General features: G+C 37.0%; 3 protein-coding genes and 1 non-coding gene across 4 annotated transcripts; 3 read left to right on the plus strand and 1 right to left on the minus strand.

The window, feature by feature from the left end:
• The first annotated feature begins 571 nt into the window (after nt 1-571).
• Nucleotides 572-3051, plus strand: LOC112795730 (uncharacterized). Its single transcript, XM_025837868.3, has 5 exons — nt 572-1115; nt 1209-1306; nt 1390-1455; nt 1718-2517; nt 2732-3051. Exons 1-5 carry the CDS (start codon nt 739-741, stop codon nt 2741-2743), a joined length of 1353 nt encoding a protein of 450 aa, XP_025693653.1. The 5' UTR covers nt 572-738; the 3' UTR covers nt 2744-3051.
• Nucleotides 3052-3694: 643 nt separating this feature from the next.
• LOC112795731 (phospholipase D delta-like) lies at nt 3695-8838 on the plus strand. Its single transcript, XM_072234860.1, has 11 exons — nt 3695-3829; nt 3949-4928; nt 5287-5403; nt 5533-5727; nt 6243-6515; nt 6609-6677; nt 6842-6989; nt 7270-7418; nt 7744-7914; nt 8039-8236; nt 8386-8838. The coding sequence occupies exons 2-11, from the start codon at nt 3999-4001 to the stop codon at nt 8677-8679; spliced, it is 2544 nt and encodes an 847-aa protein (XP_072090961.1). The 5' UTR covers nt 3695-3829; nt 3949-3998; the 3' UTR covers nt 8680-8838.
• Nucleotides 8839-9215: 377 nt separating this feature from the next.
• TRNAR-UCG (transfer RNA arginine (anticodon UCG)) lies at nt 9216-9289 on the plus strand. The gene has a single exon. It is a non-coding gene; the product is annotated as a tRNA-Arg (tRNA).
• An 844-nt stretch (nt 9290-10133) lies between these two features.
• On the minus strand, nt 10134-13220 carry LOC112795732 (uncharacterized). Its single transcript, XM_025837870.2, has 2 exons — nt 12949-13220; nt 10134-12591 (listed from the first exon to the last, which is right to left on the minus strand). The coding sequence occupies exon 2, from the start codon at nt 12517-12519 to the stop codon at nt 10582-10584; it is 1938 nt and encodes a 645-aa protein (XP_025693655.1). The 5' UTR covers nt 12520-12591; nt 12949-13220; the 3' UTR covers nt 10134-10581.
• Nucleotides 13221-13878: the final 658 nt, after the last annotated feature.

Raw genomic sequence — 13878 nt, forward strand, 5'->3', positions numbered from 1 at the left:
TTAAATTGTAGTTTTGTAAGAAATTATTTAAAAATTTATAAAAAAGTAAAAAAAGAATTGTTCTCATAATACTACTATTTTTTATCTCATTTCTATAAAATAAGTATTTTTAGAACTAAAAACCCAAATACAAAATAACTTATTTATAAACTATTTTTAATATAATTATTTATTATTTAAACTATTTTTTTAAAAAGAATTTAATTAAATTATTTACTCATACTAAGCCTTGTTCAAATTCCTTAAATTATTTATATGAAATATATTAGTTTCTCTGTCATTCAAAAAGAAAACTAGTCAACATTTTATTTAGTTTTATTTATTTAACATGTATTAAAAATTTGATAAAAAATAATAAAGAGATCAATTTGTTTTACCAAATAATTTTCAAAGACTTCTAATAAATAAAAATGATAAAAAAAACTAATTTAAATATTTATTCATATAACTACATTACGTACAAATAAAAATGATCAAATTAACTATTCATTAAAATATAAAACATATACTAAAAATAAATTAAATTATATATATTTATATATAAGTATATGATAATTGTTTAAAGTGCAAATTTTTGTTACTCATTAATTAAGATAGAGATCAGGTCCAAGGCGGAGCTAGGTATTTATTTACCGCTAAACAGAGTACACACACAAATTGGTTAAACCCTCACTCGCACTTTTCTCTCTCATTTCACTCTCGTTCCATTTCCTAAAACCCTACCACTCAATCACCGCCATGGCCGCCTCCAATTCGATTCGCCTCCGTCGCACCCTCAGGGCTATCTCCTCCCTCCACCGCTCCTTCTCCTCCTCAGCCGCCTCCTCTGCGCCACCAATTTCCCTCGCCGTTCGCCGCGCCCTTCCCTCAGCTCCACCAGCACCAGCACCTTGGCTGTCCCGTTCATTCAGGTCGTCGTCCATATCGCTTTGGTCGAACCGATCATCATCGGTGTCCAACATCCCCGACGAGATTGGCCCCGACGATATACTGTTCGAGGGCTGCGACTACCACCACTGGCTCTTCGTCATGGACTTCCCCAAAGACAACAAACCCTCCCCCGAAGAAATGGTTCGCACCTACGAGGAGACTTGTGCCAAGGGTCTCGGCATCAGGTTCTCTCTCTCTCTCTCTCTCTCTCTCTCTCTCTCTCTCTCTGCGAGATTGTTGCGTTTCTGTGGTTCTTAAATTTGTGCTTTTTGGCTTAGTGTGGAGGAGGCAAAGCAGAAAATCTACGCCTGCAGTACCACTACCTACACTGGCTTTCAAGCTGTTATGTCTGAAGAAGAATCCAAGAAATTTGAAAGTATTTGCTTCTTACTCCAAATTTCAATTATACTTAGAAACAAAATAGTAACATGATATCTCAATTTTTTTTTGTTGTAACAGATCTTCCTGGAGTCATCTTTGTGCTCCCAGATTCCTATATTGATCCTGTGAACAAGGAATATGGAGGTATCATTTCTTCTTAGCAACAATTTACTCGGGCTCTGGTTTTTCTCTGATGAATTAGAATTTTTTAAGTTCCACAAACCTCTAGGGAATAAATTTCAAACTACTTGAACCAACCTAGTGATGGTTTTACTTATGGCAAAATAAGCTGATTTTTACCATTTTGACTTAGTAGCATCATTTTATGATCATTTCGATATATTGATGCCTTTCTGTGTGTAACAAGATTTCTGTAACTTTTGTTGTGTGATTTCATGATAAATAGGAGATAAGTACATCAATGGAACAATTATCCCTAGGCCTCCACCGATACAATATGGAAGAAACACAGGAAGACGTCCTCGCCAAGATAATCAAATGTCAAACCGTCAGGGAAATCCCTCCTACAATAATAGGGGGCCTATGCAAGGGGATGGAAGGAACTATGGCCCTTCACAGAATTATCCACCCCAACAGAACTATGGTCAAGCGTCACAGAATTATCCACCCCAACAGAACTATGGTCAAGCGTCACAGAACTATCCACCCCAACGGAATTCTGGTCAACCACCACAGAACTATCCTCCCCAGCAGAATTATGGTCAACCATCACAGAACTATGCTCCCCAACAGAACTACAGCCAAGCTCCGCTGAACTACCCTTCCCAACAGAACTATGGCCAATCACCAGAGAGTTATCCTCCCCAACAGAATTTCGGTCAAGCACCACAAAATCATCCACAGCAACAAACCTATGGTTCTGCTTCACAGCAAAGATATGGCCCTGCATCGCCACAATACCCGCAGCAGCAGAGCTATGGATCACCAGGACAAGGAGATGGTAGAAATTATGTGCCACAGCAAAACTTTGGACCACCAGGACAAGGAGAAAGAAGAGACCCGGTGCCTCGTGATTCGGCTCTACGTAATGATACTTTTACCCCATCATACATGAACATGAAGGATTTCAAGCCAAGCTACATGCAGGAATTTGAAAATTTTGAGCAGGGTAACTATCCTCCCAAAGAACAGGCTGGATCCCAACAAAGAAATCCAACCCCTGGCCATGGCAATTTTACTGGAGAGGTATGATAGAACAAAATAAAGGAGGATATAGTAAAGTACTAAAGTTCCTGTTTCTGGATAGGACTAGTTACTATGTTGAACGGTTTTAGAATAGCTAATGCTTTTCCTTTTTTTAGAACATTTAGTTTGATATATTTTATTCTCTGAAAATTTGATTGGCAAGCCAAGCAATTCATGAAAAGGTTACATTTATTATTATTTTATCTCCCTGCAGGGAAGATACTAATAGAAATCTCAGACATGGTGGCGGATTATGTTGAAGTTACCAGATGCACTCTTAGCTGATTGAATGTCGCTGCCATTGTGGTGGAAAATTTAATATTTTTGATCTGTCAATGTATATCTTTGTCTAAGTTATGATCTCTGTTTTAGTGACAGTTGAATGTGGCATGTAGAACTTGTAGTGGCTGGTCTTATGAGCATGGTTGAACTGAATTCCATGTGTGGTTTTCTTTCTCTTGTTCATCTTCTATCTTCCCCCTTGCTGTGAACAGAGTAATGGAAGTTATTATTTTTATAGGAGTTACGCATAAATTGAGCTTCCAGAGCTAATTTAAATAGTTAACTAACTATATTGTGGTCGATTTTCAATGTTTTGCACAAAAGTTTGTACATGTATATAATGGCACAAGTCATACACTCATAACCAAACAGAGGAATGCAAAAATGATCAATGGATCATCAGATTAGAATTTTATTCAAGGAGAACAAGTGTGAAATTATCAAAACAATATTCTTGGTGTTTAACTTTTATTTAATCTCAGTTTCATATTAACCTCTTATTAAATGAAGTAGATGTCAAAAGGTAATGTGATTGCAAATCGGGGAATACTGTATAGAATATTTTAACTTGAGTAATAAGTATACAACAATTTAACGTTTATCTTAACTATTACTAATAAAAATAATTAGAAGGACCTACGTGGAAACAATTACACAAAGCAGGTGGTATAAAATTAAATTTACTCATACTTGGATTTTCTTGAGAAACAACGTATTGAAGTATAATAAATTATAAATTTAAATAGGCTTTAGGCAATATAATATAATAAATTTGAAAGATGATCAATTTCTGTTAAGTTTACTTACAATGTGTAAGAGAATAAATATAATACCAAATCATTTGCACCAATCAAAACTCATTTATCAATCAAAACTCATCGGATTTCCCGCCATTTTCGGGTGAGCAATGCAATTGCAAACGTAATGCAATGCAATGCGCTTTCTCTCCGTTGTGGTTCTTCTTCTCTTTCCGCTCCTGATCCACCTCCTACCGCCATGTAATCCTCATTCGGTTCTCATTCATAAAGAGGTGATTCTTGTATTTGATTTCGATCTTATCTCTTTCAATGTTTATGCTTATAATAATCTTACTCTTCGCTACTCGGTTGTCATATTTACGATACGAATTTGATGAATACGTTATTGCAGTGACCAGGTTTGATTGGGAACTGTTTGTTGCTTTGCGTCTGCATCAGCTTATGGAGAATCGATTCAGAATTATTAGAGAATCTGATCTCTTAATGATGGATAATGCAGCTTCAGAAGCAGTTTTCTTACATGGCGACTTGGATCTCTGGATTCTTGAGGCAAAAGCTCTCCCGAATTTGGATCTTTCCACGGAGACTATGCGAAAATGCATTACCATGGGCAACAGCTGTTCCCCTCCCTTCGTGAAAGGGCTCAAGACACAGTCAGGGAGACACAAAATGATTACCAGCGACCCCTATGTGTCCGTGTGCCTCTCGGGGGCTACCATTGCTCAAACTAGGATCATTCCTAACTGTGAAAACCCTTTGTGGGACGAGCATTTCTTAATTCCGGTTGCTCACCCTGCTCAGAAATTGGAGTTCCATGTCAAAGACAATGATGTTCTTGGTGCTGAGCTCATTGGAGTAGTGGATATATCTGCTAACAAGATTTTGTCCGGAGGCATCATCGACGATTGGTTTCCAATCGTTGGCCAGAGTGGAAACTGCTTGAAACCCTATCCTGAGCTGCATCTGTCTATCCAATTTAGGCCAGTTGGGGCAGAAGAGACAGGTTCTCTTGGGGTTCCTGATACCTATTTTCCTCTCCGAAAAGGAGGGTCTGTCACCCTTTATCAAGATGCACATGTACCGGATGGTAAGCTGCCTGAGATTCCACTTGAGGATGGGAAGGTCTTTCAGCATGGCAAGTGTTGGGAAGAGATTTGCCAAGCCATTTTGGAAGCTCACAACCTCATATATATTATAGGGTGGTCGGTTTACCACCCAGTGAAGCTTATCAGGGAGCCATCAAAGCCCCTGCCTTCTCAGGCAGAGCTTTCACTTGGAGAGTTACTGAAATACAAGTCGCAAGAAGGGGTCCGCGTGGTCATGCTCATTTGGGATGACAAAACCTCTCATGACAAATTTCTTTTGAAAACTGTAATTCTTATTACCTTGATGAAGAAGTTAAACATGATTTCTACGCAGAGGTTTATATTGATTTTCTCAACTTATGGGACTTGTATTTATTATTTTATTCATACATGTTTTCTACATTGAATCAGTGATCTAAAATTCCACAAGGTATTAGAAGGGAAAATGTCTGATTAAGTGAAAACTCAGGAGGTTGTTTTGGACTATTGCAGCACCCTTTAGTAACGAGAAGCTAGGCTTTTAATGTTCACAAGACATTACTTGTAACGGATGTAATTGCTATGGATTATTATAGACATATTGTTGCATGTATGCTCCAGAGAGATTGGTGTAACATTCTAATTACTGATCTGCTTGGTTGCAGGATGGTGTCATGCAAACTCACGATGAACAAACTAGAAAGTATTTTAAGAACTCCACTGTGCATTGTGTGCTAGCTCCACGTTATGCAAGCAGTAAGCTCAGTGTTTTCAAGCAACAGGCATGGAATTCCTGCACCTGAATCTAATATTATTATGTAGGATAAAACTATTTAGTTTCACTGCAACATCACCGAACACACTTCTGTTTCATCAGTGACAATACTTCCAATGGGTTGGATTTTTTCCAGGTTGTGGGAACCCTTTTTTCTCACCATCAGAAGTGTGTGCTGGTAGACACTCAAGCTTCTGGGAATAATCGGAAAATAACTGCTTTTATTGGTGGCTTGGATCTCTGTGATGGGAGATATGATACTCCTGAGCATCGGCTTTTCGATGATCTAGATACTGTCTTTCACAATGATTTTCGTAATCCTACATTCCCGGTAAATAATTGTTGTGAAACTAACATACTCTTTACATGTTAATAATCGCATTGTGATTAAGATACTGAATAAACTAGGAACCCAGCCAGCAGGAGATGAAGAATTAGCTTAAATAAGAGTGGAAAACTGGGAGCTGGAACTAAACTAATGAAGCGGACTGAGAGGAATATTAAAAGATTTCCCTTAGAAATAAATGTAGATTTAACCAGTTTAAGTAACCTAAAAGTATGTATTTAACTTAATCTTTTTAGTCATGTAATCCTTATGTATATATTTTGAGGTGGTTTTCATCAGATATAATTATATAAATACGCTCATATGTTCCTTCAATACTTTAGCCATTGATAAGTGATAACAACGTTCTTCCATGCATTTGTACCTCATGCTGTGATGATTTTCTTTACTCTTTATTAGACAAAAAAGGAAATTAAATGTGCAGGGCAGCACCAAGAGAAGAAGTAATAAATAATGTTGCATGGCAATTTTCTAAAGTAAAATGTTGAAATTATGTGCAGTCGAATTCGCGTGGGCCAAGGTTGCCATGGCACGACTTGCATTGCAAAGTCGAGGGTCCAGCTGCATATGATATATTGATCAATTTTGAACAAAGATGGAGAAAAGCAAAAAAATGGCGTGATTTTCGGCTAAAAAAGGTGACAAAGTGGCATGAGGATGCTTTACTAAGCCTAGAACGCCTTTCTTGGATGCTCACTCCATCTTCGAGTCCTGATGGTGAGAAAGCTGTCTATGTAACCGATGAACATGATCCTGAGAGTTGGAATGTGCAGGTATGCAGGAAATATATTGATAAAAAGTTGATTAACATATGCAATCCTTCTTTGTAAAATCGAATATATGTTATGAAGAAACATTAAATACAGGTATTTCGGTCCATAGATTCAGGATCCGTCATGGGTTTCCCAAAGAGTGTTGAGCAAGCAAAGGCTCAGGTGAGGACAATTTTGTACGTGATGCCTACTTGAACTGTACTCTACTGATATGGCATGTAAACCGCAGTTTCCTCTAAAGTTTGCATGCCATATCGAACCAATTCTTTCATAGATTCTTGGCCTTTACTAAACTAATCTTGAGCCCCCACCCCCTCGTTTTTCAGAACCTTTTCTGTGGAAAAAATTTGAAAGTAGATAAAAGCATTCATGCTGCTTATGTAAAAGCAATAAGATCAGCAGAACACTTCATCTACATTGAGAATCAGTATTTCCTGGGGTCCTCGTATAATTGGCATTCACACAAAGGTGCAGGTATATAAAATATAGTTTCCAATATCGTTATCTTTGTAATATATGAAATTGGGCTTATTGATGTTGTTCTATCATATGTTTCTTTCTATGCTCTTCTACAACTCCATGCAAATTAATTTCAGATGTTGTCAAAATATTTCAGATGTGCCCCGTAGAACTTAATTTTAATATCTAATTTGGTATACTTATAATGAAAAAGTAATGATGTTATAACAATGATACAAAGGACACAAGGTGTGAAGATGAGCTTTTTTTTTTAATGATTTATTATCTTTAAAAGGTGCAAATCACTTGATTCCCATGGAATTGGCCTTAAAAATTGCCAGCAAGATCATCGCCAACGAACGTTTTTCTGCGTATATAGTTATACCAATGTGGCCAGAGGGAGTTCCTGGTAGTGTTGCTATTCAAGAAATTCTGTTCTGGCAGGTCAGACCAATTTCTAGTCGTTGTTCCTTTTCTAATCTAGTAACTTAGCGTTCTAGTATATCAAACTTGTGCCAAGGTTACATAGATTTGAAACGTTGGGCCAAATTCTCATCTTATTTTGGTGACCTTTTCATAACTCTTAAAAGAATAAATATGTTTCGTTTTTTAGTCCCTTTTTTTCATCCTAAAATGATTGGAGGAAAGCGAACTCACAAGTCAAAAATAAATACGTGGAAAAATGGATTTGTGATGTGATATTCCAAAGAATTTGATAAGTTAATACATGCCAGTAAAAATTTATCATCAGCAATTTGAATGACTACAGGGACAGACAATGTCTATGATGTACAAGATTGTTGCTGATGCTCTTAAAAAAGCAGGTCTTTCTCATCACTATCATCCTCAAGATTACCTCAATTTTTACTGTCTTGGAAAGCGTGAACCTTTGTCTTCAGATATTCCATTGCCAACTCAGACATCCGAAAATCGTGGTTTGGTATACTGAGCTAATCTCCTTCTATACTTGTAGCCAAATGTCTGCATTGCATTGCACTGCATGCAAGTGTGAACCCTGAATTCTATTTGGAGGCTTATATTCTTTTACCCCTTTTCTTAATCAGAATTCATCCAAAAAATCAAGACGTTTTATGATTTATGTTCATGCCAAAGGAATGATAGTTGATGACGAGTATGTTATCATGGGATCTGCAAATATTAATCAGAGATCCATGGATGGTTCAAGGGACACAGAAATAGCTATGGGCGCTTATCAGCCAAAATACACATGGAAAGAGAAGAATTCTCATCCACATGGCCAGGTGACAATGCCACCCCAACACTTTGTAGTTTATTTAAAGTATGACTGCATAACTATGTTTCAGATTAGGTGAACATGAACATAGGAAAATGAAGCAGGTTGTATAGTTATGCATTTCCAACAAATTAAGGTGGTGCTGGTTTGATGCAGGTGTATGGTTACAGAATGTCACTGTGGGCTGAGCACCTTGGTAGCCTTAAGGAAATATATGAAGAACCAAAGAGCCTAGAATGTGTTAGGTATGTGAACTATATAGCCAAACAAAACTGGGATGCATATGTATCAGAGGAAGGGAAGGAGCTGAGGGGACATTTGATGCAGTACCCGATTATGGTAGGCTCTGATGGAAAAGTGAGCCCGCTGCCAGATCATGAGTACTTTCCTGATGTTGGTGGTAAAGTTCTTGGATCACCCAATTCGCTTCCCGATGCACTAACCACATGACATGATATCATACACAAAACTCCCAACCCAATTTGTATTCCTAAAATATGATTGTATGTGAAACATTATGGAATGATTCTGAAAATATCCTTCTGCTATGTAAATTCCTGTATTTGATAAAATTCTGAAATATCATTGGTGTTTTCAATTTTCTCTCTATTTTTGGACCAATGGATTTTGACTATCAGAACAAATCCGATGAACGGAATGATAGAGATATCAATTAGCATCTGACAGCCAAGTGATGTTTAGTGTATATTATTGTTGTTGTCTTCCCTCGAACAAGTAACAACCCTTCATTAGAATTCAGAGACAAAGGTAAAAATTGTAAATGACATTAGTGTATTGTGATCAATCATTTTTTCATGGAGTCATATAACAAACAATACAAGAAATTAGGAAAAGCGTATTAATATTATTCTTATAAACTTCGGTCAAAATAGTATTTAACTACTTGTATTAGTATCAATAAAAGATAATATGACTGAACCGGACAAAATAAATTGTATATTTTCTAGGCAAGACTTATCGCAAAAGACCGCATAGCGCAGTGGATTAGCGCGTCTGACTTCGGATCAGAAGGTCGTGGGTTCGACTCCCACTGTGGTCGCTTTTTTTCATTTTGAGCTTTACATTTTAAGCGAACGAACAACTGACAGTGTAGCATGAGTATATCGCGTCTTTTATATTGTATCAGACTCGGTTATTGCTCTAATTTTAAACATCAGTCTTCACGCCCCAAATATAATGGCTGAATCAGATGCCAAAAAAATTGAGGAAAAGAATGAGAAGAAAGCAGATAGGTCATCAATGCACTCGTCGTTTCTCTCTGAAGATGTAATGATTGGAAAAACTTAGGGGAATGTGGCAGAACTCGAGAAAGAGAATGAGCAAGTTGAGAGTTAAAACTGAAGGGCCTCAAGAGAAGAGTTAAGACAGCATTTCGACAGATTCAAGGTTCTTTGAAGCCAACATTAAGCTGAATAGTAATTTACTAATTTCATATCATCGCATCTTCCTACAGTTTCTTTTTTTAAGAAAAAGACATTTACGTTACTCCTTCATGTGTCTATATTCTATATATTAATCATTTGACGTATGAATTTGTACAAACAGACAATTAATTTAGAAAAGGGAGGGAGTAGTGTCACCAAAAAAAAAAGGGGGGAGGGAGTGCTTTATTCAGTTGCACCTACATTTTCGTTTTTCATAATAAGCGACTCTCGAACCATACCATGAGAACATGATGAACTCAATTGCACCGAAATGATCTCAAAAAAATTGAGTGAAATAATGGCCAAGCTTTATTCAACAAAAGAGAACTGGGTAGTTATCATCATCCTGTTGCTTTTGACAATATCGAATGAAGAACTAAGATAAATAATAAGAACCCTGTTTCCAAGTCCATATACCGCGCGAGGTAAAGTCTCTTTCAAACCAAATAATGCTACACATATATGAATATGATATATCCTATTGTATAATAAAATATCGGTTCTTCAAATTGTCAAAAATCAAAATATCAATGTGCTATGGCCATAATCGGTTTAGTCTACAAATGATATTTTGCTCTCCCATAATCAATACATGTAAATGTATTCCAAGGTCGGACTAAGGTATCAGGGCACAGCCTAATATTCAGAAAACATCATAAAATAAGACATCAAACTAACTATCCATCAGACTGAAACAGCTATGGATATGATGAAATTTGAAACTAACCTACAGTTGGAGAAGTAAAGCTCCTCAAAAATTTAATATGTAAAATCTAAAGCAGCAGTAGCAGGAAGAAGCTCTGCATACAGGAATCAAATATTACCTCATGTCTGGTGGGACAATGCCTATGTATCATAAGATCTTAAGCCTGACAGTGCTTCCATGATTCAGTTCCAAACCAGCAGATTAAACCGCACTTTTCTTGCTCCTGAAACTCTCCTTCATCAATGCGAATTTTTTCTTGCACTGATTCACAGTCTTTCCAGGGACAGCTGTTGCGACTCGTTCCCATCGCTGGTTAGTTTCCTTTGGGAAGGCTTTTAGAGCTTGAACCAGTGCTCGTTCCTGTACTGCAGACCACACGTCTTGTTCTGAACTAGAGGAAACTCCATTTGCAGCAGCAGGAGAAGGAGCAGAACCAGATGTCTGGTTGCTATTAGAGTCTTCTGAGTTATTTGTTGTTGCAGCAGCACTATTTTCAGGCTTTGCAGGAATTGATACCCCTTCTAATTCTTCTCTGGTTGACAGTGGAGATGCAATTGATTGTGCTGCAGGTTTCCTTTTCTCAAGGAAAGCATCAAAAGCTTTGGCTGAATCTGGCTTCTGGAGGAGAACTGTTTTTGTTGCCTTCATTATTTCGTCCACTGATCTTCCAGTACCAATGTATTCGGAAATAACCTCCCATCTCCTTGAAGTTCCTTTGGGATATTTCTGCATTCCTTTCCTCAATAGATCAATCTCTTCTTTACTCCAAGGTTTCTCCTTCTTCTCAATGTTGCTTAAAGAAACACTGCCATTAACCTTCACGGCACCATTTTGTTGGATACTTCTCTCTTCTTTCTTATCAGTCTCATCTTTCTTGCAACTCAGTGCATCTCTTAGAACTTCTGCCTGGTCCACTACCTGTTTTCCCTCCATTTTCTCACACAAACCCCTTAGCTTCTCAATATCAAATGACATGCAAAGCTTCTCAACATCGTCGTCAGAAATACCAAGTAACTGTTGTGACAATATAGGTCCAGAGAGATTCCTCAGCCGTGTTCTCTCCTTCCGCAAGAGCTTTTTCTCTTTCTCCTTCACCTTCTTCTGCTGTGAAGCAACTTCTGCAGCTCGTTTCTCTTCCTCCTCCTTTCGCCGCTTCTCCTCTTCTGCAATTCTGGCTGCTTCTTCTTCCTGCATCCTCTTTGCCATGATTTTAGCCTCTTTTTTCCTTTGCTTCTCAGCTTTCTCCTCTTCTTTTCTTCTCAATATTCTTGGGTCTCTCTTATAAGCATTATCAACAAGGGAACGTATCCGAGCATACTCTTCCTTCCTAGCTTTCTCTGAAAGTTTTGCATTCTGCCTTTCCATCCATCTCTTATGGTCACGAGATTCAGCTTGCTCAAGATCAAACTCATCAGCATGGGGAAACTCCCTCCAACTTTTAAAGGAGTACCAAAAATTGTAGAAATCATCAACTTCTTTTAGTGGAGTATTATCATCGCCTAGTGATGGAATTGGTTGACTGACTGACCACCGACCATTCCTCATAAAGGCAGGACCAAACACTTTGAAGAAGTCCTGCGGAGCACAATCAGTTGGAATCTCATCATCAAACTCATCTGTCGAATCATAAATTCTTCTTTTCACGGGATCAATCAAGACCTCATACGCCTCCTGGATGGCCTTAAAGTGGCTTTCTATTTCATCTTTCTTTGCCTGCTTTGCGGCTTCAGTTTCCTCAGCAAGAAGCAGAGCAGCCTGTTTGTCGGGATGAAACCTCAAGGCAGTTTCACGGTAGCTCTTACGAATTTGATCCTCCGAGGCAAGATATCTTAGATGACTCAGGCCCAACAATGCATAGTGATCTTGCTGCTTGTCTCCAGCTTTCTTTTTGCTCTTGCTGCTGTAGGAATCGGACGGGAGAGATGTTGGTTCCTTATCGTCAACAACCTTTTTAGAATCAGGATCTTCGTTATTCTCCCTAACACCGAGAAGTTTGAGTGCGGCAGAATGGAAGGCATGGCCAGCTGGTTCATATTTCACAGCCTTGATAGGAAGACAGTTTGAAGAAACAAAAATAGGCTTCCCATCTACAATCTCTTCTGAGTAAGCAATAAGACGATATTCCGAATGCACAGCCATTTCGGCGGCTGCCAGAAAATCAACCTTCAATTCAACAAACTTCCCTCAAATTGAACTTCTAAACAACTCAACCTGCACATCCCCAATATAAGAGTAAACACCATCAACGTAAAACATCAAACAGCAAAACCGTTACTTTATTTTACATGTAATCAAAATAAATGCTGAAAATAACAAAATAGCACAAAATTAGCAATCAAATCATGTCAGCAGTAAAATCAGGCAACACAAAACCAAAAGCCACAAGCGAACAAACAGAGCTGGTAGCTGTGACTAAAACGACAAGGGTTTTCGATTATATGAAAACAGAGGTCAGATACTTAGACGCGTGAACTAAAACATTGCAGGATGAAGAAAGAATCGGAAGAGATCATGATCGATTGGGGGGAAATTGAAAAGCATAGGTATGCGCAATGAGGAAGAGAATACCTGGAAAGAAGAAAAGAAGGAGGAATCGCGAATCAGAAGGAAGAAGCCGACTTGGGAGAGGAGAAGCGAAAGTTAGAGAGGTTTGGGTTTGGGGTTTTTATATGAGGCTGCTGAGGCATCATTCTTCAACACCTTCATGCCCTATCTTTCTTCTTCACTTCGGACTCTCCCTCTTTTCTTTTTCTTTTTCTTTTTTTTTCCCCCTTTTTTGGGGGTTTAGAGCAACTCTCTCGTCTAAGGGATAGGAAAATTCTAATGTAATAAATACTCCCATAAAAATATTTTTGTGTGAAAATAATGATTAAATTTTGTTATAATTTGATATATTTAATATAACGTTTATTAATATCTTAATTATTATTTTTATATAAAATATTTTTATATTAGTAATCATCTTTTATTCTTAAGATTTAATTTAAATAAAATCATAGTAAAGATTATTTTATATTATTGTTTAATTATATATTGTTACATTAGCCACTTTAAATAACTCGGAAAATATTAAATGATCTATCTATTCGTATTTAAGTGATATTAATCTACGGTACTGCCTATAATAATAAAATTATGAAAAAATAGAAAAAGAAAAGATAAAAAAAATTTATTGATTATTGTCTATAATAATAAAATTATAAAAAAATAAAAAAAAATAAAAAAATTTTATTAATTATTGATTAATTGAATTATAAAGATAAAACTATATATATATATATATATATATATATATATATATTAAAAATAAGATAAGATAAGAAGATAACATTAAAATAAAATAAGATAAGATAATAAATACTAAAATTGTAACTGAATTTATATAATTTGTTGAGTTGAATTTGTGAGCCGTGAGACTTCTTTATTATTGTCATGGGTTAAGGTGGAAGAATGGTTTAATACGCTCATGCAAGGGGTGGAGGATGAAAGATGTCAAAA

The sequence above is a fragment of the Arachis hypogaea genome, chromosome 4 (assembly GCF_003086295.3).
Source record: "Arachis hypogaea cultivar Tifrunner chromosome 4, arahy.Tifrunner.gnm2.J5K5, whole genome shotgun sequence".
Lineage (NCBI taxonomy): Eukaryota > Viridiplantae > Streptophyta > Magnoliopsida > Fabales > Fabaceae > Arachis > Arachis hypogaea.

Excerpts from the sequence above, each read along its gene's own strand:
- LOC112795731 (XM_072234860.1), top strand. The coding sequence starts at position 3,999 with ATGGAGAATCGATTCAGAATTATTAGAGAATCTGATCTCTTAATGATG. Across the intron at positions 7,915-8,038 it reads CATCCGAAAATCGTGGTTTG|AATTCATCCAAAAAATCAAG; the intron begins GTATACTGAGCT and ends TTTCTTAATCAG. Across the intron at positions 8,237-8,385 it reads ATTCTCATCCACATGGCCAG|GTGTATGGTTACAGAATGTC; the intron begins GTGACAATGCCA and ends GGTTTGATGCAG.
- LOC112795732 (XM_025837870.2), bottom strand. The coding sequence starts at position 12,519 with ATGGCTGTGCATTCGGAATATCGTCTTATTGCTTACTCAGAAGAGATT.
- LOC112795730 (XM_025837868.3), top strand. The coding sequence starts at position 739 with ATGGCCGCCTCCAATTCGATTCGCCTCCGTCGCACCCTCAGGGCTATC. Across the intron at positions 1,116-1,208 it reads GCCAAGGGTCTCGGCATCAG|TGTGGAGGAGGCAAAGCAGA; the intron begins GTTCTCTCTCTC and ends TTTTTGGCTTAG. Across the intron at positions 1,307-1,389 it reads AGAATCCAAGAAATTTGAAA|ATCTTCCTGGAGTCATCTTT; the intron begins GTATTTGCTTCT and ends TTGTTGTAACAG.